Consider the following 27,834-nt stretch of genomic DNA (forward strand, 5'->3'; position numbering starts at 1 on the left):
AACAAGTTTAAAAGTGTACTGGCGTGCTATTTGTCAGGACAGCATTCAGTTGTTGATTGCAATGGCTTCATCTGATCTTGACCCGGCTTTTCAAAAAGCACTGGTGCTATTGCATTCAAAATCAAAAGATTCAGCTGAACAAATGAAAGCCTTATTAGAGGACTTCTTAAGACTCAAGACAGGGAAAGAAGTCAAAGTGAAGTTGCCAGTGAATCCTCCTGCCAAGCTTGTAATAACTTTGTTTAAAATATGGAGATACCCAATATTAAAATAGAAGTTCACTAAAATTCAAGTGAAAAATTTTAATCATAGAAAATAGTTATGTTAGGCTAGGTGAATGATGCTTTCAACAATAGATGCAGCCTAAACTTTAACCTAAATTACTATCTGGGAATGTTTTTTGAAGTACCTATTGGTAACACTCTATTTTATGGCATTTTTTACCTTATATATTAGAATGGCCTAACAATAAAGTAGGTCAGTAGGAGGACAGCATTTAAGGACACTAGGAGGTATGAACATTGGGGAATGTTTTTTTTGTGCTCCATTTATTTTGGCATTCATTTGTCCACCATGCTTTAGAAGTGTGCTTAGGGATTGTTTTCCTGGTTGTTGTCTTGAGTATAGCATGATTAGCTATATTTGTTAGTATGGATGCCAAAACTTCAGAATGTGTGTCAGCTGTTACAAGTGAAATATATGATCCCTAGGTGAGACTTATCACTTCATCATTAAGCTTATTTTTGAACATAATCCAATTTGCTTTTGTGTTAATATATTTTGGGGTCAATTGTGGAAAAGTTGTCACTTTTGGGGTTAAAATATATATTTATATTTGGAGGGGCAGCAACTTCTAATTCAGTACTATTTAAGATCAACATTTCAATAAACTTACCAGCTTTATTTGCTGGCTAATCCCCCCACAAAAGGCTTTAGGCATTAAAATCTCCACAAACAATTATGTTTTTCAGTATATTAGAATTACTTATATTTAACTGAAGAAGTCCATGCCATCTATAGTTTGGCCATTATTTTTTATTAAAGCTTTTTGCAAGTTTTGGTATTATACAGCCAAATATTAAGTTCCATTCTATCAATATCACTTAAAAAATCTAGAAAGTTTATGCCACAAAATTTGATGTTATTATTTATTATTAAAGTAATACCACTTCCTTTTTTCTCTGATGACCTATCCATTCTCAAGATAGTATGTCCTGGGGACTTTATTAGTTGGTTTTTGGTCAGGGTTTCCTGAAGGCAAGTGATATCAATTGATTTATTATTCATAAGAAAAGATATTAGTTCATTTAACTTATTTTCTGAAAGTGATATTACATTCCACTGAAGTGTCAAGATATGCTGCTTTGTTGCTTTAGTTTTCATATGACTGTGTGTCAATGGTCAGCATTAGTATGAGTAAAGCTTGAATAAGCATGTGATTGGGTAGGTAGATGTTTGCCAATTCATTTATGATTTTGCTTTCTGTGGCTGTTGTAGGCTTGTGGACTGAACTGCATTAGAGTTCATATAAGAGTCATATATTAGGTGTTAGCTTGTTTGGTTTTTCATTCAGCTTGTTATTAATCAGGGGATTAATTCCCCTTTGTTTTGGTGGGTATATAGCCAGAATTTCATAAATAGTGGGAGAGAGATCCATGAAGTGGGAGACTATTTGAAATGTGCTGTTTTGTTGCTTTAGTTTTTGTAGGACTGTGAGTCAATGTTTAGTTTTGCTAGGAGTACAGCAAGATACTTTTTTGCTTGAATAAGCATGTGATTGGGTAGATGTTTGCCAATTCATTTATGACTTTTGCTTTCTGTTGCTGTTGCAGGTTCATGGACTGAACTGCATTAGAATTTAGTATGAAGAGGCATTTATTAGGTGTTAGCTTGTTTTGGTTGTTTATCCAGCTTGTCATTAATTAGAAGATTAATATCTGGTACTGCTTCTGAATCATTTCTGCTTGGGAGGGATGGCCAGACAAACCTCTTTTCATTGGATGTGGAGGCTAGTTGGCTCAGGCTTGATGATTCTCTCCAGTAGGAATGGGAGCTGGGATGTTTTGAGGAAGGAGTCTTGTGGGGGGTGCTTGTTGCTTTGAGTAGGTTGGGGTTGGGCGTTCTGTGAGTGAAATTATTTGGTGGTTTCATAAAAGGTTGGGCTCCAGAGCTGCAAATACATAAGGTATAGCTTTCTGTGTTGCTATTTGAATTATTAGTGGTTGTTTTTTTACATGGAGGGCATATTGTTTTATTGAAGAATCATGGGGGCCTTTACAGTTTATATGTTTAGGCTGATCATTTTTACCATTTGCCATTGCTTTGGGATGGGAACTTTTACATTTACTGTCGGTTTATAGGATTTCACTGTATTTTTTTTTGTTGTGTGTCCTAGTTTTAGACATTTTTGGCATTGGATTGGTTTTGGCTTGTAGGGCTTGCAAGGTTTTGTTGCCCAAAGAGGAATATTTGGCCTGGGATATTATTTTTTTCCTCTAAGTGTGAATAAAAAAACTTGCTTGACTTTTGGTAATTAGCATCTGGTTTACCCAGTTGGGTTACATTTGCAACTGGGATTGGGTTACCAGTTCTGTCAGAGAGCCCTCCCTGTAGCTCCTGAATTGGTATTTCCAGAGGGATATTATACACAAATATTTTAGATGGGTAGTGGTTTGGGGTTCATAGAGCAGCCTTTATTGGGATGTTAAGAAGGGTTTTAAGTTAAGTAGTATCTCTGCTGATTTAGAAACTTGCAGAGCTATTAGCTAAGATCCATCATGGTGGATGTTTAAAAAAAACATTGATTTTAACAATTTGGAAATTGCAACCTTTATTAGAGTTATCTTGTTTGTCTCAATGAGGGTATCAGGAGAAATTTTAAGTACATTCTAAGGTTTTGTGAAGGATGAGTTGTAGCAAGGGGAGGGGAATTATTTTTGATTGAGGAGTTTTTTTCCCCAATCAGCAAGAATATCAGTAGCATCCCCCACAGTTTACCATTCTTGATCAACTGATATCTTGAAGCATCAACACTTGGTGCAATCAATTTTTTTCTTTTTTTAGCAATTGTGTTCAAGTGACCTCTTTCTGGCAAAATTATACAACTAAAACAAGGATTCTCCTGAATTTCTTTGCTTAAAGAGTTCACTAACACCATCCCTTTCTCGTCTGTAGCTGAGAAACACAGAATCTTGACTCCCTCAAGACACAATGGGTTGTCAATTTCTTTTATGAACTTGATTTTATATTTTTCTTCAGCAAATGGTAAATACTTGCTTCCTTTGTTGGGATGGGTAGCAACACACATGCCAAACTTAACTTTAGAGCAGATTAAGGCTTGGTAATAATAGAAGATGGCTGACTTCTGATGATCTGTTTGATTACACCCAGCATTTGCATGAGCTTTGCTGCAATTGTCTAAGCCTGATCAAATTTGAGCTCTCTGTCTACATGAACTCCAGGATCCCTCTCAGAATTGCTTGGAAGGAGGTGATGTTGTGATCCATCTGCTGAAACCATGCAGTACTGCTGCATCTTTTCTTTGCCAAAATGTATTGTATTACACTTCTTGATATTAAACTTCAGATGTCACAGTTTATAGCAAACTGTAAGTAAGGAGCAACTTGGCTCAGTAGTAATCAAAACTTGGTAAAAAAGGTAATTTTCATAAAAATAGAAACAATAGAGTGAATTTGCCTGGTATTCACTCTTTTTTCACAATTTTGACACAGTCATTTGATTCATCATAGTTGAGAGGTCTGATAAAAAGCCACGTAGACCTTTCCCAATTTAGTGGCAGCATTTCCTGTTACGAACAATTTAAACATTAATACCAAATTCTACAAAATTTTGGGTTGAGGAACAGGCATCCCACCACCATATAAAGAATAACTTTTGTTCCATTTTAAGTTGTAATCTGGCTCCTTACTTTCAGTCAAAAAACGTTGTTTTTTCCCCCATGTAAAATTTCCCCTGGAAAATTCCATCCTACCCCCCCCCCCCCCAGGAAAGTTCCAGATTAAGTTCTTCTAAAAAAATATCCATATATTTCTCAATAACACATACAATAAGTGAATAACGGCAAATTTCATAGCTTACAGCCCTTTCCCTGTGAGCTGCAGGCATGCCATCTCCAAAGGCATAGTTATTGGACCTCTCAACTATGATGAAACAAATGACTATGTCAAAATTTTGATCAAATGTCTTTGGGGGAAAAGGGGCTAGTTGCCCTCCAATGCTTTTGGTTACTTAAAAAGGACAGTAGAACTTTTGGTTTCTGTTCAAATGAGCCCTCTCTTGATCTTCTATGACCATTGGGTGTATACAGTCACCTCTGGGGGGGAAAACAAATAAACATAAATCCTTGACCTTTCTCCTGGCAAAAAATACAAAAGTCCACATTTTTATAAAGGTGAACTTGAAACCTCTACAGTTGGGCTCTCTAATATGCTGAATCTGATGGTGTGATTTTTTTAAAGATTGCTTGATTTTTTGGGGTTGGTCCTCCGCCCCCTTTTTCGAATATCAGGCAAAGTTACTCTATTGTGTCAACTTTTATGAAAATTCTCTTTTTTAGAGTTCTGATTACTATTTAGCCAAGTTGCTCCTTACATACAGTTTTCTGTAAACTGTGGCATCTGAAGTTCAATATCAAGAAGGGTAAGACAATACACTTTGGCAAAAAAAAAGATGCAGCAGTACTGCATGGCTTTAGCAGATGGATCACAACATCACCTCCTTCCAAGCAATTCTGAGAGGGATCCTGGATCTGGTCGGGCTTAGACAACTGTCCTAAAGCAGGAGTTTAACTGGTATGTACTGCAGAGCCAGGCGGTTTTCTGCCTTGCTGGCACCTGAAATTTATATGCTACTTTGGAATTTGTTTCATTGTTAGTTCCCTGGCCTCACGGGGGGTGCTCTTGGAAAATCCTTCTTTTCTTGATCCAGCAGATTGTTGCTTCACACATATGTTCAAAGACCAATTTTTTTTTTCATTTATATGCCATTATTTAGCTACATATATAAGGATGTAGTTATCACATGAGTTAGTTATCAAGTCAAGGGCAATACAGGTCCAGAAGACCTTAAAGCTCTCAAATAGATTAAGATTACTTCTATAGGATATAAATTTGGCAAAAGGGAAACATTTTTGATTGCCAGATTATCTTTATCCTCTTGAAAATTATACATATCTGATCATCATAGGATACTAATGTAACAAAGTTGGAGTTGTCTTCAATTTCCTATTTTTACTTTGTGCTTATAACCAAAATTTTCACATCCTGTTTGTTTTACAGATAGCCAAAACAGGCGGTATTCCAGTAGTAGATCAGGAACTGAAAAGAAAGTCAGAAAAGGTATCTATTTTATTTGTTGAAATTATCATAAATTAATCTTCCAGTTGAATCATATTTCAGGAGAAGAGAGGGAAAGGGGTTACACAAATATAAAAAAAGTGCTAAAATTTTATTTTGTTTTTGGCAGTGTTTATAACCACAATTAACCTTCAATCTATAAATTGATCTGACATTTGTTTATGCAAAACCTTGATCAAGCTGTAATGTGTAAATCTCTTCTAATTTTAATATATTTTCGCTGAACTTTTTTTGGCTTATAATGCTAGTGTGATTTAATTCTCTAAATTGTAAGCAACAATAGAATTGATATACTGTCTATAATTTAGGGACATATCAAGGATTGAATTTTTCCTTTTTTATGTGGGAGGGGTGGGGGCTTTTTTGCCACTTAATACTTTGAATTTTGTACTTTTATACATTTTTTTTTACACTTTGACAAGGTTTTTTATGTGGGAGGGGTGTAGGACATGGGACTTGGGACAGCCCCCTATAGACATATAGAAGTCTGTATCAAACTTTTAATTGCAATGGTGAATAAAATAAAATCCTGAATATTTCTGTTTCACATCCAGACACTTTTAGGAAACAAAGAAGGAAAACTTGAATAAAGCAACTGTGACATACAAGAAAATAATAAGAAAGGATAAGATAACACTATAAAGAGAATAACAGAGAAAGAGAAAAAGTTCATATATAAAAAAAAACTTATAATTATTTTTCAAAAATGTTGTGAATTCTTTTTAATTATAACATAGTGCACACAAATACATCTCAAAAGGAGGTACTCGAGCTGAATCAATAGTAGTGCACAAATTCAACAGAATCATTTTGTGCTGGAATAGATCGTGATTTTGTTTGATGTATGTTCTATTATTAGTCCAGCCTGATGAGATTATCAGATTGAGCTTTTTTGCACAGTGTAATAGTATTACAATTTTTGTTGAGTACTTCTGACAAGCAACTAGAAAATTTTGTCACTTGTATTTTCTTTATATAGAATGTATTCCACCATTTTAAGTTGTATTCATGGATATTATAGTTTTTATTCATTTTTTTTGTTTGATAAGGGTCTTTGACAATCTGTAACTAGCTAAAGCTGTTCCCACAACTGACTTTCAAGATAGATAAAGTTAAAAAGATACTTCTCATCATATTTGTAAGAACTAATATTAATAGTTCCCTGGAACGTGACTGGCTTTATCACATCTTTTTTAACGAAGTTTTTCAGATGTGAATTCTTCTTCTTTTTTTCTCTTGTTTTCTTTTTGTGCAGTTTTTTTCTTTTCCTGCTGTTTTCTTTTACATTTTGTTTTTTTCATTTTAATTTGTCTACTTTTTTGTTGGTAAAGGTCCTAAATTCTTTAGTTGACTAATAGCTGCTTCACAATTAAACTATAAGAAATATCTGTGATTGTTTTTCATTTTCTTATGTTTTAGTGATTCTATTTTTATTTTTAGTCTAATATTTTTTATCTTTTCTTTTAGGTTTTAGTTGTTTATTTTGTCTTTCTGCCGGAAGTGAAACCAAAGTATTTGTATGATGGTTTTATTTATTTACTCTCAGTATTTATAATTTTAGAAACCCAATAAAAGTGGGCTCTTGTTTTAGGCCAATTATGAAAGAAAATGTTTACAAAAGACAGTCTTGTGTAAAAGGCTTAGAAAACATAATCTGGAGGCTGTGTTGTGAATAAGAGGCATAAATTTAAGACATCTTTTAACCAATACCCCTTAGGTCCCACAAGTTCTTAATTTGGTCATGTTTTGTTTAATCTGAATACTTTTCATTTTCTGTAGATATATAGGTTCAATTTGTTTTTACTCTTATACTGTTGTCATCTTTTTATATATAGATTTATTGTTTCCTTTTATTAATTCTTTCCCCTTATTTTTACTGTTATGCTGTTGTCATCTTTTTAAATATAGATTTAATGTCCCTTCTCTCGCCTTTTTTTTACTATTAAATTTTTTTTTCCTATTTTGCTATAATTTACTATTATTACTTCTTTCCCCCTTTTTTTACTATTGTGCTGTTGTCATCTTATTGCATAGATATTTAATGTATCTTCTTTCTCCTTTTTTAGAATGAAGATCTATTTGACGTACCACTATCTCTGAGGGATAATAAACGATTAAAATTGGATGAGTCTTCAACCAAAAAAGCTACAGTTGCAGAAGAAGCAGACGACCTTGTCTCTGAAATAATGGATTTTGCCTGTCTTGTCTGCAAGTAATTGCCCTTTTTCTTAGAAAATGAAGGGGTTCTTTGTCCTTTTTATTTTAGTAGAGGAACAAGACAGGATTACCAGAAAAAGGGTTTGAAGTGTAGCCGTCTACCCATGAATCCCAGAGTATATTTACTGGGGAGGAGAGTTAAGTTAGGAATAATGCGCAACTCAATCTATCCTGTTATGATTATTTCCAATTCGAGTCTCTTAATTTTCTCAAGCGTTACTCAAGACTGTCCAAATTGATCATAAATCTGTCTTTCAAATGGCTCTATTAGTGATTCAAAATTCTTTATGTTAGATTTTGAGGCATTCTCTTAGATGCAAATCCATTTTTTAAGTACAACATACATTTTGGTAAAAAGAAAGTTCTGTAGGAATTTTGCCATTCCAAGCAACCTTAAACGTGTTGTCTGTGGTCCAATTCTAGAAATCCTCTTTCGCTCCAAAATTAAGTTTTACATCTCTTATTTCCTGATCAAATTCTTGTCAACTTTTTCTTCCTTTCTGAGTCTACTTTCCAATGTTCATAATACAGCTAAACATTTTATTATGAAAGCAAGCCCATGGGTACCCCAAGTTGTATTGGTAATTTTCCAGAGTGGAACCAAGTGCTAGGGTTGATAAAAAAAAATCATCAAGGCCATCTAGCATTTGGTGTCTTGCCATTTTCTCAAGCTTCTCAAGTGCATTTTCCTCAGAAGCTGAGATCAAACACTTACAATTACAATGAAAAAATGCCAAACAATAGAAGGTGTGGATTTTTTTTTTTTTGTCAACACTAGCGCCAGTTTTCGATCTTACAAGTTGCCTATACTCTTTGTACTGAATACGAGTCACTCCGTAATCCTTATTGCGGATCTTTTATTGTCTTGTAACCTACCCTGCAGGAACCCATTGGTCAGCTCCACGGGGACCCTTACCAAGGCCTGCCCAATGCCCTTAAATGTACTCTGTTTCTGTTCATTATTCTTATTTTATTTCCAAAAATTTACATCCAACTTATATTTCGTTCACTAACTTAGTAAGACCTGATTCGAGTCTGTTAATTACCTATCACATTATTTGGAATAGACTTCCTGGGTCATCTCGTGAGATTCACTCTGTTACAGTTTAAACAAATAAAATAGTTTAGTGGTGGTTCTGGCCTGGGGCAAAATCTTGATTAAAGCCTTCTCCCCCCTCTCTGTCTCCCAAAAATTTTCAGGCTAAATTTTAACAATATTTTCATTTATCAACAAAATTTGAATACGGTCTTTTAAAGTCGTTCTACTTATTTTTGTTTTCTAGAAATGGTGATGAATATGGGGGAGGGGGGGGGAATGAAAGTTTTGGATCCAATTTTGCTTATATTTATTGTCAATTGCGCCCTCTACTTTGTTTTAAATTAAATAAAATTGCAAAAATTATACCATGATTATAACCATTAGATAATTTATTTTAGATTTTGTGCCCCTAAAATTTCTGCGCTCCTGGCAAGCGCCCCCTCTGTCCCCACCCTAAAAGTGTCCCTGAAATAGTAATTAGTTATTATTAAATTTTTATTAGTTTTTTTTATTTCTTCTTATCCGGTTTTGATTATATAGGGCTTTTCTTTCTTTTTTCGCATTTTAAATATTAACTAGTTTGTAAGTGTTACTAAGTTCAATTGTGGGCTTCCGTATCCTCGCGAGACATTAAGAATGTTCTCCCAATCAATGATCCCAATTCAGACAAATTTAGGAAGGGAGGGGTAAATTGTTTTGATTTTAGAAATGTAGATACAAAAACGAGTTCCAAGTATAGGAGTAATTTGCATCCCTGTTCTCCAAATTGATAAGGCCTCCCCAGACTGCTGCCCCTGCTGTCAGTGTGAACAACAAAAGGAATTGATAAGAGCCATGGTTAATTTTAGAATAATTTATGAATATTTAAGTAATTGCAAAAGGAATAATTAAGCTATAACTGTTTTGTTTTCTTTATCATTTTTCCTTTCTTACTTTGTGGTGTTGAGTATACATATTTTTTTTTTTTGACTCTTTGCTCTTTTTGTGGCTTTCTAATTATCAACTATCTTGAAAGCGTTATTAGTTCAGTTAGGTGATCTGCATGCTTATGGGACCTCTTGAATGTGGTCTTAATCGGTGGCCGCAAGTCCTAAAAATTTAGGCAGATTGGGGGGAAAAGATAGTTTTCGATTTTTTAGAACCACGGAACAAAAAAGGTGTTTCAAAATTTAGGGGAACAATTTCCGCTCTTGCTCCCCAAATTGGTGAATTCAGATTGGCGCCCTTCCTATCAATGCAAATAACACAAAAAATGGATAAGAGCCATAATTAATTTTAGAATAAGGAATGATTTGTGAATTAGTAGTATAATTGACAGCATAAGCAATAATTAAGCTATGATTATATTTATTGTTTTAAATACTATAGTTGCTTCACCTGATGATGTTTTTCTGCAGCTAAAATCTAGAAGTCTTCGTATACAATAATGGTCTATAAGTCTTCATTGTCTAACCCTCACTGAGGTTATAAACAGGGGGAAGGTAAAACTGGGGGAAGGAAAAACTGGGAGAAGGAAAAAGGGGGGAGTGGCTCAGATTTCCAATGGACTGGTCTTCCATTTTTTTGTTGCGACTCTCCTTAAAAATTTGTTAGAGGTATGTTTTTAGACCCGCTTATTGTATTCTTTTCTCAGGGGACTGGATGTGTCATCTGGGAATCAGTTGGTTGAGTGTAGGGAATGTAGCGCCCTTTATCATCAAGAGTGTCACAAACCTCCCATCTCGGAACAAGACGTCTTGGCTTTCACTTGCACGGCATGTTTACGGTCCCCTAAGAAACTGGTACGTTTCTCCATCTTGTTTTTTATTGTTTGTCTTTCTCCTTCATCTATTTTTTACTCTTCCTCCCCCTTCATCCTCTGTCCATTTACTCTCCCTTCCCTTTCTTTCCATTCTTCCATTTCTATCCTCCTTGTTCCTGCTCTGTATTTTCCAATAGAGTTCCTCCTCTCGCTTTATCATTCTCTTACCTTCTCACTTGTTGTTGGTATAATTTTTAATGTATTCTTTTGATGACAAAAGGGGTTGTGGAGCGACGTGTCATGTACACTAGCTAAAAACATTATTATTGTAGATTTTTTTTACGTGTAGAATTGTTCGTAATAGGTTTGTATTATTATGGACAGCTTGCATTGAATACTGTGTAGACCTAAATCTGCGTATACAAATATTTAAAACATAATACCTCTGTGAAATATTATGTAGAAAGTAAAATATTATATAAAATATTTAAATAGTAAAACATTTTATATTAAATGCTTATTAACTAAATACTTCATTTCAAATATATAAAAAATTGCTTTTGATTTTATATGCATAGATATTGTTATTTTAGATTGTTATTATGTAGATAATGATTATTAATACATTTATATTACTATAGATTGTTTGTGTCGAATGCTGCGTAGATCTGAGTCTTTATATATTTATATTTCTTATATGCTATTTATTAAAGTATTTGTATAAATACTTGAAGTAAGAATTTTAAATATTTCATTAAATAAGTTATTATATAAAGTATTTAAGACATTAAAATATTTTATATTAAATGTTTAAAATACTTGGCGAAAAGGCTGGACTTCTATTTACATGATTTTGTTTAAATAATTTATTTTCTATAGAAAAATATTTGTAATTGATTTTATGTGCATGGATATTGTTATTGATGATTATTATTATGTATAAGATTATTTACACCATAAATTAAAGGGGGATCAACACACTAATACGGAAAAACGATGAAATAATAGTCCTATAGTATCAGTATAAAAGAATTGACAATTCAGCCCTTTTAATATACATATACCTGGCTTTTTCGTTTATTACTTCTGTTTTTTTTTTGTAAAAATTAATAATTTTACCAAGGTTTTATTAATATTATTCAGGGACAGAAAACTTCTGGTGCATCAGGAATCAAACCTTCGAAGTCCGATGCTATGTCTTCAATTTCTACATCTTCTTCTGGAAAGGATCTAAGCTATAAGAAAAGCGAAAAAGATAAGGTGATATGGGTATATTTACTTTTTTTTTAGTTTATGTATAAACTGATGGATTATCGAGATTTTCTGATGGAGGTACTGATTTAGAACGGATTAACATTTTCTTGTTTAGCTGTTTTTTTTTAGTTTTTCTCTTTTTTTCTGTCTTCTCTTGTCTTTTTGTTCTGTATTGACACTTTCTCTCCTTGCTATATCACTCAGTGTGATCTGTTTTATTCCTCGAAATATTCAGATCATTTTTGATTTGTTATTGTGTTTTTCATCTTATGTATATTTATTTTCATATGAAGCATATCTATCTATATAAAAATAAGTTGTCTGTGGATCTGTGGATCTGTGGATCTGTGGATCAGGTGACGTCATGTTTGTCCGCATATGACGTCTGAATTATTTCACACTAATACAAAAGAAGAAAAAAACTAAAAAAGGTAAAAACTACAAAAAAAACTAAAAAGAAAAAAAAACTAAAAAAGCTAAAAAACTAAAAAAAACTAAAAAAAGGTAAAAATCTAATAACTAAAAAAACTGAAAAAAATAAAAAAAGGCAAAAACTACAAAAAAAATAAAAACTAATAAAAAAACTAAAAAAGCTAAAAAACTAAAAAAACTAAAAAAAACTAAAAACTAAAAAAGAAAAAAACTAAAAAAAAGGAAAAAACTGAAAAATAAAAGAGAAAAAGAAAACTAAAAAAATATGAATAAATATATATAAAAATAAGTTGTTTGTGGGTTATGTCTGTCTGTCTGTCTGTCGAGTGACGTCGTGTTTGTCCGCATATAACGTCTGAATTATTAAAAAACAAAAAAAAACTAAAAACTAAAAAAGAAAAAACTAAAAAAAAGGAAAAAACTGAAAAATAAGAGAAAAAGAAAACTAAAAAAATATTAATAAATATAAAAAATATAAATATAAATATAATATAAATTAGCAATCAACAAAGCACCGAGACACAAATGACGACCGGGACACAGGGAGTATAAATGACGACCAGGACATAAGTAAAAAAAAAAACTAAAAAAACTAAAAAAATGGTAAAAACTACAAAAAAACTAAAAACTAATAAAAAAACTAAAAAATCTAAAAATCTAAATAAACTAAAAAAGAAAAAAAAGAAAAAAGGAAAAAAATAAAGGAGAAAAACAAAACTAAAAAACGAATGTATATACAGACCGGGACACCGGGATACAAATGACGACCGGGACACAGGGAATATAAATGACGACCGGGACACAGGGACACAACTACAATGGGGAAGCCGGGGGGCACAGGGGGATATAAATGACGACCGGGACACCGGGACACAAGGAATATAAATGACGCCCGGGACACTCAAAGAGAAATCACAGACTGGAACACCGGGACACAAATGACGACCGGGACACAGGGAATATAAATGACGACCGGGACACAGGGACATAACTACAAAGGGGACGCCGGGGTGCACAGGGGGATATATAAATGACGATGGCGACTCAGGGAATGGTCGATTAGCAATCACCATCAACAAAGCTCAAGGGCAATCATTAGAATCATGAGGTATAGATCTGAATACGGATTGTTTTCCCATGGACCATTATATGTTGCATGTTCAAGAGTCGGTAAACCTGACAATCTATTTATATGCACAGACAATGGGACAGCAAAGAATGTTGTATATTCGCAAGTTTTACGTAGTTAAAAACATATATATATATATATATATATATATATATATATATATATATATATATATATATATATATATACATATCTATCTATCTATATTCACAGGTGGGACATAGGGACACAACTACAATGGCGCGTAACTAATATGGCGCGTAACGACTTACGCGCGCGGGGGGGCTTGGGGGGGGCGCGAAGCGCCCCCACCAACTAGGTGTTGGGGTGGCGCGAAGCGCCACCCCAATAGCTAGTATATTATATATATATGTATTATTACATGTGACATATATATTGTAAATTAATATAATAAATAAATATTGGCTCAGAGCCAATAATTTGTAGGTATCAGGATATATATACATACATGTATCGGTTGATTTCGCCTTTGGGGCTTTACAATGAGTACTTACGGACAAAAAGCGTTGCCACTGTCTCCTGAAATACACCTTAATTTTTTGAAAAGACAATCTGACTCTCCAAAAGCTTCCCAAAAATTAGCATTTTTTATTTTTTGTTAAAATTGGTGTTTTTGAAAACGTAAATTTCTCGGGAGAATTCTGAGAACTTGATTCAATTTTGGGAAATGTGGGGATAGTGCTTTGGCTTACAAAACTTAAATTTTTATATTGTAACCAGCTCTTGATATTTTGTATTTCAAAATGCCAAAATAAAAAGCAGCAAAATATCATCTAAAAATTAGCAAATTCAAATTTGCTACCAACCAGCAATCAGCCAATGGTAGCCAACTGTTAATATTTTCTGCTTATAAGAATCCGTCGAGTCTTTATTTGTAGAACAGAAGTTTTTAAACCAGGAATTAATTTAACAAAAAAGTGTTGAAATCAAGAGCTAATTAGACACGTATTTATTCATTAAATAGGGATGGAATGAGTTGATTAATTTGCACCCTTATTAGTCAATTAATTAATTCGCTAAATATGCAAAATAAATAGCAAGTGAATAACTGTAGTAAAGTTTTGGAAAACATCATGGTAATCGTCTGATTTCCTGGATGAAGACCCCTCCCTCTTGTTCAAAAACCCTAAGAACGAAACTAGGAAGCAGTGAAATTGGTTAATGCACCTACAACGTTTATTGTGTGAAGTTCCATATTGGGGATGACCATAGGCTGCAAAATGTGATCTTTTTTTTTTATAGATCATTGAGGTAAAGATAATAGACAGGGTTTAGAAATGTAGACAGACTATATAAGTATGTATTTTAAAGGAGGAATTCTTGCAATTATTTATTCATTTCTTTTGCATATAATATGGTTATTTTTCAAATTTAGTATTTGCTAATAGGTCAGTGAGGCAAATGAGAATAGACAGGGTTTAGGATCTGGGTTTTGGAACCTGGTTTAGGGAACCCATTGGAACTTGGCAGAGGCATTGTAGTGAAATTTAACGCAGAAAGTACTCCAGGTTATTGAATCTGTTGGAATTCGGATCAATAGAACTAACAGAATTTTGCTGATAAAATATATCGAAATCTTACTCAGGGAAAAGGGCGCATAGACTGATACTCAACCTAAGGTCCTGAAATTTGCCGAAGGAATATACTGGCACTAGTTTTTTAGGGACTTTTTTGGAATTTTTCTGAGGGAATCTGCCGAGATTTGATGAAGAAAATGCAGTGGAACTTGACAGAAGCATAATAACTGAGCTTAGATTGATTTTGCTGGAAATTTGGTTGTCCAAACTAGAGTCCTGGACAAAAAAAAAATACTTTTTTTTGGTGCCTTTACGTTGAAAAATGTCTTTCTAGTATTTTCATTTAAAGAGTTAACAAAAAATAACAAGTATGTATTTTAAAGGAGGAACTCTCGCAATTATTTATTAATTTTTTTTGCATATAATCTGATTATTTTTTAATATTTTTAAATTTAGTATTTATCTATAGGTCAGTGAGTTAAATGAGGATAGACAGGGTTTAGGATCTTGTACTGACTACATAAGTATGCATTTTAAAGGAGGAAGTCTTGCAATTATTATTTTTTATTTTTTTTTAATGTATTACTTTTCATAAGCCAAGGAGGCGAATAAAAATAGACAGGGTTTAGGATCTTAGGTACACTTTAAAAGCATGTACTTTAAAGGAGGAATTCTCCCGATTATTAAGTCTTTTTTTTCTTTTTATTGAACAAAAATAGTAAGGCAGATGAGAATAGACAGGGATTAGGATTTTAGGTAGTCTATACAAGCATTTATTTTAGGAGGAACTTTCTTAATTATTTATTCGGTTTTTCATAAAATATGATTATTTTATAATTTTTTTTAGAATCTGACATTCTTTATAGGTGACCGAGGCAAATGACAATAAACAGACATTAGAGTTTTAGATACACTAGATAAGCAACTATTTTAAAAGTGGAGCTCTCGCGATTATTGGCTTATTTATATGACCTAATTATTTTTTCTTATGTTTCATTCTTTATGTTATATTCTCAACAAAATTATCCAAAAATTGAACTTTCAGTTAGTTTAAATGTATTTCAGTTGAAGGATAGATGGAATTCTTTAACGGAACTTATAAGGAACCCTCCCTTATTCCTCGTACCCAAAAATTTGGGCTTATTCTTGATTGCCCTGTATAGATGGAATTCTTTGACAGAACCTATTAGTAAGCCTACCTTATTCCTCGTACCCATAAATTTGGGTTTATTCTGGGGTGCCCTGTATAGGTTGAATTCTTTCATGAACTTATAAGGAACCCTCCCTTATTCCTCGTACACATAAATTTGGGTTTATTCTGGGATGTCCTGTATTGATGGAATTCTTTGACGGAACTTATAAAGAACCCTCCCTTATTCCTCGTACCCATAAATTTGCGTTTATTCTGGGGAACCCTGTGTAGATGGAATTCTTTAACGGAACTTACAAGGAACCCTCCCTTATTCCTCGTAAACATAAATTTGGGTTTATTCTGGGGTGTCCTGTATGGATGGAAATCTTTGACGGAACTTATAAGGAACCTTAAGAAATTCTCCCTTTTTCCTCATACACATACATTTGGGTTTATTCTGGGGTGCCCTTTATAGATGGAGTTCTTTGACGGAACTTACAAGGAACTTTCCCTTATTGCTCGTACACGTAAATTTGGTTTTATTCTGGGGTTCTCTGTATGGATGGAATTCTTTGACGGAACTTACAAGGAGCCCTCCCTTACTCCTCGTACACATAAATTTGAATTTATTCTGGGGTGCCCTGTATGGATGGAATTCTTTGACGGATCTTATAAGGAAATCTCCCTTATTACTCGTACACATAAATTTGGTTTTATTCTGGGGTACTCTTAGGAGGGAGATGGTTGCTACCTTATCCCTACAACATGTCAGTGAAAAAGTTTTGGTAGTCAAAACTTATCGAATGCATGTGAACTTGATGATGTCCATGGAATCTACCGGGTTTTTACCCATGGATTCCACTTTAACTTGGTTTAGAGAACCCATTGGAACCTAGCAGAGGCATTGTTGTGAAGTTTAACGCAGAAAGTACACAAGAATCGGTTGGAATTCGGATCAATAGAACTAACAGAATTTTGCTCATAAAATATATCGAAATCTAACTCTGAGAAAAGGAGCGTAAAGACTGATACTCAACCTCAGGTGCTGAAATTTGCCGAATGAATATACTAGAACTATTTTTTCTGGGAATGTTTGGAATTTTTCTGCGGGAATTCGTCGACATTTGACGAAGAAAAACAAGAGAAGCATAGTAACTGATCACTGGATTCTGATTTTTTTTTTTTTTTTTTTTTTTTTTTTTTTTTTTTTTTTTTTTTTTTTTTTTTTTTTTTTTTTTTTTTGGTGTCTTTACGTTGAAAAATATATTTCCAGTATTTTCATTCAAAGAGTTAAGAAAAAAACAACAAATTAGATGCCTTTAAACATTAAAAACTACATTTTAAATTCTTATGAAGTATTTTAATTAAGCTTTCTATTTAATCTTTTTCTTCTATAGTAAACCGTGTCATAATATTCTCCCTTCGTACAATTCAAACCAGTGGTGTCAATTCTCAAAAATTTCGTGGGGGGGATGTTTAATTAAATATATAAAAGGCATATTTCTCACATTAAAAAAAATCAATAAAATACCCAAAAACGCATTTTTCAAAATTTGGTGGGGGAGGGGCAAAACAACATGAGGTAAAGATTGCTATTGGTTGTTTAAAGGAGTGGTGGGCATGGTCTTGGCATAAAATATGACAAGCAAGAATTGTTTGGACGAAATGAGTCCTAAGTATAATGGAACATTAACTACAAAGTTTACAATGGACGAAATTGGGGGAAACAGACACTGAATTAGGACACTTTCGAAATTTTTTTTATTATATAATAAAATGTAATTCGCGTAAAAGTAAAAAACGATGGTTATGACGTAAAAAGGGGGGGGGGGGGTTATGACATGTACTATCGTTATAAACGAGCAATAATTGTATATATGTGTGTATGGGATTTTAATATGGATACATTCACCAATGGCTACCATACTCTTGTTAAAAAAAAAACTAGGTTCAGCGATGCTTATTTCATAATGACGAAAGACAAGCCAAGGTAAAACGAACGAAACAAATTGAAAATGGTAGTAATGCTGGTTGTATTTGGATTTTGACATGGATAAAATCATCAATGCCTGACATATCTTTTAAAATCAAAATCGAGACTAGATAAATCTTTGGAAGAAAAAGAAGTTTTTGTCCCACCACCTGAACAATTAAAAGAAACCAAGGTTCTGCAATTTGTCATTCATGATGACAAAAGACAAGCCGAGGTAAAACGAACGAAACAAATTGAAAATGGTAGTAATGCTGGTTGTATTTGGATTTTGACATGGATAAAATCATCAATGCCTGATATATCTTTTAAAATCAAAATCGAGACTAGATAAATTGTTGGAAGAAAAAGAAGTTTTTGTCCCACCACCTGAACAATTAAAAGAAACCAAGGTTCTGCAATTTGTCATTCATGATGACAAAAGACAAGCCGAGGAAAAACGAACGAAACAAATTGAAAATGGTAGTAATGCTGGTTGTATTTGGATTTTGACATGGATAAAATCATCAATGCCTGATATATCTTTTAAAATCAAAATCGAGACTAGATAAATTGTTGGAAGAAAAAGAAGTTTTTGTCCCACCACCTGAACAATTAAAAGAAACAAAGGTTCTGCAATTTGTAATTCATGATGACAAAAGACAAGCCGAGGAAAAACGAACGAAACAAATTGAAAATGGTAGTAATGCTGGTTGTATTTGGATTTTGACATGGATAAAATCATCAATGCCTGATATATCTTTTAAAATCAAAATCGAGACTAGATAAATTGTTGGAAGAAAAAGAAGTTTTTGTCCCACCACCTGAACAATTAAAAGAAACCAAGGTTCTGCAATTTGTCATTCATGATGACAAAAGACAAGCCGAGGAAAAACGAACGAAACAAATTGAAAATGGTAGTAATGCTGGTTGTATTTGGATTTTGACATGGATAAAATCATCAATGCCTGATATATCTTTTAAAATCAAAATCGAGACTAGATAAATTGTTGGAAGAAAAAGAAGTTTTTGTCCCACCACCTGAACAATTAAAAGAAACCAAGGTTCTGCAATTTGTCATTCATTATGACAAAAGACAAGCCGAGGAAAAACGAACGAAACAAATTGAAAATGGTAGTAATGCTGGTTGTATTTGGATTTTGACATGGATAAAATCATCAATGCCTGATATATCTTTTAAAATCAAAATCGAGACTAGATAAATTGTTGGAAGAAAAAGAAGTTTTTGTCCCACCACCTGAACAATTAAAAGAAACAAAGGTTCTGCAATTTGTCATTCATGATGACAAAAGACAAGCCGAGGAAAAACGAACGAAACAAATTGAAAATGGTAGTAATGCTGGTTGTATTTGGATTTTGACATGGATAAAATCATCAATGCCTGATATATCTTTTAAAATCAAAATCGAGACTAGATAAATCTTTGGAAGAAAAAGAAGTTTTTGTCCCACCACCTGAACAATTAAAAGAAACCAAGGTTCTGCAATTTGTCATTCATGATGACAAAAGACAAGCCGAGGAAAAATTAAAGGTCCAATGAAAAAATATAATTTTACAAAGGCAGTATTTCTAATTTAAGGTCTATTTGGACGTCATGACATCAAGAAAAGGCTTTAATTGTCTGTGTTTAGAAGACAAGCGACCGTGAGAATCCATATATAGAAGCCTGCCGCTCGCCATCGGGTCTTGGCGACGAAACTGCTGGGCTCCCGGCACTTACATAATACAAGGAAAAGTAAAAACAAAGCGTGATTATCACCTAAAAAATTGTCTTGGAATAGTTCTAAAATATGTCAAGACCACCTTTAGCTCTCATGTTTTGCATTTTCCATTTTCTGATTTGTAGGGGGGGAAATTTAGTTTTAGTGTATATAGAGATGTAAATGTCTTTTAAAGTTTCTCAATGTCTTTAATTTGTATTTTCAGCAGTCATCGTCAAGCTCTAAAAGTAGTAGCAGCTACAGTAGCAAGGTGGGACCACATTCTCCGAGTTCGAAAAGTAGCTCCTCTGGTAAGAAACTATTTTTCGGGCTGTTACTTATAGGCTGTTTTTTGTGAATCATGTAGTGATGCGTCTTTCTTTGATTTTTTTTTTGAAAACCAGGGGTGCAAATTCATGAAAATATAGGAGGGAGTGGGGGGGGGGGGTAAATAAAGATGCTAAATAATAGTATTTTTCAAAATATGGGGGTGGGAGCTTTTTTCAATGAAGTACCAAAAGATGGCTGTTAGTCAAAATCTAGATGGGGGGAGGGTGATTGTCCCCATTTTCCATCCCCAATTGATGCCCCACATGACAATCATTTATACTAGTCATGCCCGTTCCTCTGATTGCTTCCTTCTGAGTTTAGTATGTTAAAAACTCGGCTAAAAACTCTGTTTTTCAAAGCAAACTCTTCTTGAAAGGCAGTTACAGTTTCGTACTTTTGTAAAAAAAAAAGAAAAAAAAAGTATGCTTAAGCTTATTATTTAAATTAAGTAGGTGGTTTGGCTTTAAATTTGAGGGTACAAGTTTATCCAATTGACTAAAATATAGGAAGGGGGGGGGGGGTAAAAAATGAAAATACAAAACAAAGCTGTTTTTCATTCAGGGAGGGGTTATTTTTTTTACTAAAATCCAAAAATTATATAAATTTCAGGATTAAATTAGCCAGGGTTTTAAGGGTTAGATCAAAAGATAGGACCAAAATTAAAATTGGCCTAAAAGGTCGTGTTTTGAAAATTGATAACTGTTTCACGAATTCCATAAGAGTAAAGATTCTTCTTGTAAAAATGAAGTAAAACTTCATTTATTAACTTTGACTTCAAATATTGACTTGAAAAACTTATATGAGACATCGAGGACACTTTTGCTAGGGGCCTTAGATTGTTATTTTTTCTTACTTTAAAATGACGCTCCCTGTATGGAATTTCCTGTTAAGGGCATTTGGAGAATAGATCATTTCTTTCTCCTTATCAATACCTCCTCATCTCATTTTCCTGGAGAATCCCTCTAACATATTTTCTTTCAGTAAGTTACCCATGATCTAAGATAAAAAAAAATATGAATTAACGTTTGGTAATAAAGTAGAACATTTATTTTTCAAAATATCAATATTTCAGCAACGTTTGAAGTTAATGTTTTTCATTGCGCTTGCCCAAGTTGTCTAGCAATTTTTGACAAATTTAAGCTAATAAACAATTCAGAACGTAATTCATGAATGCGCTGAAAATAGGCAAAGGCTAACAGAATTCAAGGAAGTATGTAGAACGAATAGTTTGCAGATCAACGAAAGCAAAACAAAATCGTAATATTTAATCCGCTGAAACGAGATCTTGTTTGCCAAGATCTTGTTTGCCAAGCTCATTTGTTTTTGGTTGTATCGTCAGCTACAGTCCTAGGAGTTATTTTAAGCGTTGATTGCTCATTTAGTGTTCATGTTTAAGGGCTAGTCCAGAAAGGTAACTTTGCACTACGTTCTTTGATTTCAATGCGCCGCTTGGGTTCCATATTAGAATATGCATGTCCTGTCTGGGGGCCTCAGATTCATAATATTCAATATCTAAGTGATGATGTGGAGTCTCACAAAGAGTAGTTAAGATCGTCTTTGGAGAAAAATTTATAGATTGTAAGTCTGATCTTGAGTCTTTAAAGATTGAAGCTCGTAGGTTTCAGTTGATAATGCGTTTCGGGCAATTTCTCCTTGCTAACCTCAGCACCGACATTTTCTACCCTCTGCTGCCAACTCTGTAGTTAATACTAGAAGGAAGAACAAATTAGTGCAAGTACGTTGCAGAACAAATTGATTTAGCAATTCATTAGTGCCGTTTTTTTTTACCAGTGTTTAGAACAAAATGCCTTAGGACTAGTTTTGTAAATGACAGCGACATTTAGTTTGTGATTTTTATCTACGACTACGAAAGCTGTCTTTAAATAAATGATTTCTGATTCATGATAAATTTAAAAGGGGATCCGTTAATAGATTCGCTTTTCACAGAAAATGATGTCACATTTATGCTTCGTAAATTCATTTTGCAAATACGTTTTTTTTTCAGCTTATCGTTTCAATCCATGTAAGATATTCCTATAGGTTTTAAATTACGGAAAATTAATAGTCGATGCTTCAGCTAAATATTGTTTATAATATTATTTTTTTCGGTTTATAGCATTTTGAACAGCCTGAATAATCCATGGTTTTCTAGGGAACTTCGCCCTAGCCATTTTAGGTCTTCTAAGAGGACGCGTCTTGTTTAATACTTTTGTAAGTGTTCAAACAATAATATCATACACAGCCGATGGGTCATCTTCTACAAACACTGGAGAAAAATCTGCATCACCCCTTTCCATCCAAGATTTTTTTAAAATTATCTTTTCTTAAATCATCGAAGAATTTTCTATTTAAATGATCACTCTTAGTTATCATTCCACATGTCCGCAGTTATCAGTAATGCATGTCTGCCGTATTTTTTTATATATCGACTGATTTAGTCTGAAGCATTCCTAACTTGTGCCATATATTACACCACTAAAATTTTTAATTGATTCTCCGAGTCCAAAATTGATCTACCTTATTCAGTATAAACACAGAGACTCTGGAATGGAGGGGGGGGGGACCAATATATTTAGCTTTTAAAAAGAAAATTATGCTGTATCGTTTTTGAAATTTTAAAAATCCTCCCACAGTTTATCTTGTTTTTTCGAAGTTAAATTTGAGTCAGTCATTATAATCGAGCCACCATCTCCCTCATCTTTTGACTAGTGACTTTTTATCATAAACTTACTCAACTCGCTCAGATTACAACTATTTGAATGAGCTATATGTGCAAGTTATATGTTACGGGGTTATATGTTACTATGTGTTACGTGGCACATGATTTCAAGCTCCAACTTCTTACAGATTTTTTTTTTTCTCAACTTACTCAGATTACAACTATTTGACTGAGCTATATGTGCAAGGTATATGTTACGGGGTTATATGTTACTATATGTTATGTGGTACATGATTTCAAGCTCCAACTTCTTACAGTTTTTTTTTTTTTTTTTTTTTTTTTTTTTTTTTTTTTTTTTTTTTTTTTTTTTTTTTTTACTCAACATTACAACTGTTTGACTGAGCTATATGTGCAAGTTATGATCCTTCACGAAAATCAAGAATTTGTATAAGTGAACTAAACGTGTATATGTACAACACTGCAGAAAGTTAGATGTATATATTTTAAAACGATCTTAAATAAAAAAAAAATTTATGCTAAAAGAGAGCTTCCATGCTTATGGCACTTCAAAATGTAATATCTGTGATAGATTTTTATCCTTGGATTTAAACCATACCCAAGCCAAGTACAATGTGATACACTGGAATGAAACTGTGATACACTGGAATGAAACTAATATGTGTGATAGATTTTTATCCTGGGATTTAAACCATACCCAAGCCAAGTACAATGTGATACACTGGAATGAAACTTGATACACTGGAATGAAACTGTGATACACTGGAATGAAACTAATATGTGTGATAGATTTTTATCCTGGGATTTAAACCATACCCAAGCCAAGTACAATGTGATACACTGGAATGAAACTTTCCTATCTATGAAAACTATCTCAAGTACAATATAGGGCTTAAAATAGTTTCAGGATGTGATAAAAACAACTTTGTAACATAGTGTAAGAAAGAAAAAGGCAATTTGAAAGACATCTATCGGTGTTTGGTCAATTCTGACTGCAAATTAGAATTCAACTCAAAATTCTGCACAACACAAACTTATAATTAATTTTTTTTTTCCATTTTTGGAGATTGGATAGTTTCAATCGTGTAGTGAATGTTTCAATCGATTTTTCAAAAATTCGTTGCATCTTCTATGCTCGCTTGCAGAAATCATTAAAATAAAAGTGTTTATTCCCAAAATTATGTTTTTAAGATCATTAGGCCCCACCTGAAACAAAAATACTCTATTCTCTGTTTAATGCTCTCCTAGAAAACGTGATTTTTACCTTCTGGAATTGCTTCAACCATATTTACCGTCAACACAGTGATCTGTATTGTCAACGTAGGCACATTAAACTGTAATGTTAGTAATATTAAAAAATTTTTAATAGCAAGCATTGTGGTGGTAGTTGTCGTGAGATTAGTTGTGGTGGGGATAGCCACTCATTGATGTGCTGGTATGTAACGTAACAATAGTAATCCTTTTTCAGTTATTTATAGGGAGTGTTAAGCCTTGGAATAAGTTTATCCCAAGTACCAAGAAATTACTCATTAATCAATTTAAATCTGAGTTACGTGGTACATGATTTAACCTCCAACTTCTTACTTTTTTTTAGTAGCGCTCCCTCGCAAGCAACACTTTTGGGGTGTGCTATCGATTGATTGTGTCTCTGTTTTACTGATAAAAAAAAACTATTATTACTACTGCTAATAAGTGGCATAATTTCGTCAAAATCCTGGGGGAATTGGGGCCAATTTTCCCAAATCGGGTCAAAATGAGAGTAAAAACTGAAAAATGAGCCATTTAGTACCATAAAATTACTAAAAATGTCCTTTAAGGATACTTTATAGTAGCCTACTATAAAAGTAAATATATTCTAAAAAAAACTTTGTTGATGCTGATGCTTGAATTATGCAGGCTTATATTAGTTTTGACAAGATTTTTTAAAGAAATTAAATTTCAGCTGGGGGGGGAGGGCAAACAGAGGTCTGGGAGATACAGTTGCTAGCCCCCTCCACTGTAGCACATTACTCCCCTACTGCTAATAGCCTTTAATTTGCAATTAATTACTTAACACATTCTTTAATACCAACAATGGCAAATATCAAAGATTATTTATAAAATATGTTCATAATATGTGCTGATTTTAGACTTCTATAATGCAATATTAACCTCAAATTGTAATAAGAATAAAACATAAATCCTTTAATTAAAATTTTTGTGAGAATCGGACCCTATTTTGAAACCTGTACTTACTATATTATTATCGTTCCAGCATTAAAATGTTACCCCCTAGGTTTCAATTTTCGCTCTTATTCAACGTAGGCATGTTCAACTATAATAGACAACATACAGGAATTCGGGCCATTATTGGCAGTTGTAAAGGTTTTAGTAGTTTCTGCACAAATTTTGTTTTAGTAGTGCAGTCAAAGCATCATTTACCAGATAATATGATTTTTTCTATCTATGTCTTTTTTTTCGCTGAAAGATAATGTTAGGGCAATGGGTACAATTGTGGGTAGATGAATAGCAAAATAACAGAAGGTTAAACTTTAGACTTTTATTGGCTGTGCGAATACATGTTCTTGTTTTTGCATTATAAACATGTGTGTCCTCCGTTGAAAAGATGGAATAGCGTTAATCTAAAAAATCTATCCAGTCTTTGGCCAAGTTTCACCTTCTAAACAGCCTTGTAAAATATTCTCTTGGAAGGAACAGAGGTAAAAGGTGACGCTATTACACAGGAATCTAATTCATGAGGCCTGTCTAATGATAGTTTTTTTTTTGGGGGGGGGGGGGCTCTGAGTTTTGAAACTTGCATAATATGGAAGTTGTAGAAAACTGTGGGGAAAGTTATGAAGATCTTAAATTCTTTGGGAACCCAGAAGTACCCCTTACGCACATGACTATAACTAGCAGCGTTATGAATTTCATTTATGCACGCAGAATGAAAGTGAAGCCTACATGTTCAATTAATTTTTTTCGAGAAATGTAAGGAATGTCTTACTATGGAAAAACTAATGACGAGAATATACTGATTACGTAAATAAGTATATGCTTAATTTTGAATTGCTAGAAGAGTACCTATTCCTCGAATTGTTTTATGCGGGGGGGGGGGGGAATTTAGCAGCGCAACTTATCCCCGTTGCCTACAACCTATTTATTTGTACATTTTAGAATTAAGCAACCTAAGAAAGCTGGGGATTTGGTAAAATAAACTTGTGACTTCAGACACATACGTCGAATCTTTTTCGCGGGGGTGGTGGGTGGGTTGGATGTGCTGGGATCTCTGATTCAGATTTTAGGGACTGAAGTTTTCACCTCAGGCACCTTAAGTGCTCTTCACTAATTTTTTTTTTTTTTTTTTTTTTTTTTTTTTTTTTTTTTTTTTTTTTTTTTTTTTTTTTTTTTTTTTTATTGGGACTTGAAGTGAAGGGGGCAACAAAAAAAGGAAATCTTTTTCTACGACACATTTTAGACACTAGGGTAGTCAATTGAACCTGAACCTGTTACGCGGGTATCTATTTGGTTATTTAAGCTGATTCAAAATTATAGCTAGCATTTATATGCTTTTTGAAACGAACTTTTCGACTGTGCCGATACTTTTCTCGCTCCTTTGTATGAAACGTAAAAAAGGTAAAGAAAACAATATTGCCCTGTTATCTATTATTTTCTCTGCCTAATCCTAAGCATCATTTTTGTCCCTTTCTATCTTAGATGATAAACGGATTCGATTTTCATGCACCCTTAAGATGTGTAAGGTATTTAAACTCTTCTTACATTATGCACGCACAATGTGGGTTCGAACCACTTTATTTTTAAGAACTGCATTCAAAGGTTACTGACGAGCCTTGTATGGCGAAAAGATTATGAAAATTAATGGAACGAGAATATTAATTGCTAAGCTATAGTTTTTTAACTTCAAAAATCTGATATACAACTGCTAGTACTACCAACAAGTCACTTCTGCCCTAAACTGCCTGAGCCCAGCCCAGCTACGCAGGGTCCTCTTCCATCCCAATTTAGTCGAAGCCTCCTGACACTTTCCCAGGAAGTTTCCATTTACCTTAAATTTTTCCCTTCGACATCCTCCTATCCAAACCGGGGACGACCTACTTTTCATTCGGTCCTAGACGGGTGGTTGAAAAGGATAATCGGAGCAATCTGCCATCCTTCATCTACAGATCGAGCCCTAGCAACCTCAACCTTTTTTTCATCAAAGTTCTAGAAAGTGAAATGGAACCATACTTTTTATAACCTACTGTCTGAGATAAGGTTAGTCAGTCAGAACATTTTTCTAGCTGCTTTCTCCAAAATGTTAAAGATAATATATTATATTATCTTTCTTATTATCGAATTATAGACAATTAATATAAATATTGGTGGTTTGTATATTCTGTTTACTATACATCGGAATTTCTAAAATAATCATTAAATCACTCCTAAGATAAGTACTACAGATCTTCAATAAAATATTACGGAACAGCAAGAAAGCTATCACCTTGTGACGGCGTAGTGGATTGGACCAGGTGTTTTACCTGAAGGTACTCAGGTTCAACTCTACCCGTCGCAAGGAATGTACTATTCAAATGCTGTATGCTTATAATTTTTTGGTTTGTACTCGGTTGAACAGGATTCTTCCTAAACAAATAAAATGAAATGGAAGTTTTGTTTATTTTCTATGTTTGCGAGATATAGCACGAGAGTTCTATAACCAATCTAGTTTGAACAAAAATACAAATAAAGCGTTTTGGACTTGCTCTATTTTTATGCTAAAATATAAGAAATGTTTATGAAGGACATCATAGAATAAGCTGTTTGCGGGAAAGTTTTGAAATAACTATTGAAGAGACAAAAAATCACATGCTCAATTTTGGGTGCCAATTAGTAGCAACAATAACATACTGGATTTCAAAAATATTTTGGACAACAATCTTATTCGATTTAATATTTAGGTAAAAGCAGCAAAAGTTTGAAGTCATCATCTTCGTCAGTAACGTCAACTGGCTTCCTTCAAGATGCTGATAAAAGATTGCAGATGCTGAAAAAGAAGGCAGCAACCAAACTAACTGAAAAACGAAAAGGAAAATAGAGTTTTCTATATGTTCAAAATTTGATTTGTCCTTCTTTTATTCTTTTATTTTTTGTTGTTTAGACGTTTTTCATTTAATTAAATAGTTTTGCAAATAAAATTGATGTTTTCTTTTTGTTTAATTTTTTGGCCGAATTTTTCTTTTCTGAATTTATTTCACAAGAATTTCTCTAAGAATTTATATTTAGTTTTTAAGAGATATAATAGAA

General features: G+C 33.3%; 1 protein-coding gene and 1 long non-coding RNA gene across 3 annotated transcripts in view; one reads left to right on the forward strand and one right to left on the reverse strand.

Moving 5' to 3' along the window:
- Positions 1–27,725, forward strand: LOC136035266 (integrator complex subunit 12-like). Of its 2 annotated transcripts, none has more exons than XM_065716941.1 (7): positions 1–229; positions 5,298–5,357; positions 7,442–7,587; positions 10,265–10,412; positions 11,516–11,632; positions 19,774–19,858; positions 27,489–27,725. In XM_065716941.1, the coding sequence occupies exons 1-7, from the start codon at positions 62–64 to the stop codon at positions 27,623–27,625; spliced, it is 861 nt and encodes a 286-aa protein (XP_065573013.1). In that variant the 5' UTR covers positions 1–61; the 3' UTR covers positions 27,626–27,725. The 2 variants fall into 2 exon arrangements, with proteins under 2 accessions (XP_065573013.1, XP_065573014.1); XM_065716942.1 differs by having other exon boundaries at positions 19,777–19,858.
- Positions 1–27,834, reverse strand: part of LOC136035268 (uncharacterized) — a 278,010-nt gene that overhangs the window by 237,236 nt on the left and 12,940 nt on the right. The gene's annotated exons all lie outside the window — the stretch shown is intronic.

This window comes from Artemia franciscana, chromosome 14, assembly GCF_032884065.1.
Source record: "Artemia franciscana chromosome 14, ASM3288406v1, whole genome shotgun sequence".
NCBI classification, from domain to species: Eukaryota; Metazoa; Arthropoda; class Branchiopoda; order Anostraca; family Artemiidae; genus Artemia; species Artemia franciscana.

Excerpts from the sequence above, each read along its gene's own strand:
- LOC136035266 (XM_065716941.1), top strand. The coding sequence starts at position 62 with ATGGCTTCATCTGATCTTGACCCGGCTTTTCAAAAAGCACTGGTGCTA. Across the intron at positions 230-5,297 it reads TGAATCCTCCTGCCAAGCTT|ATAGCCAAAACAGGCGGTAT; the intron begins GTAATAACTTTG and ends TTTGTTTTACAG. Across the intron at positions 11,633-19,773 it reads AGAAAAGCGAAAAAGATAAG|CAGTCATCGTCAAGCTCTAA; the intron begins GTGATATGGGTA and ends TTGTATTTTCAG.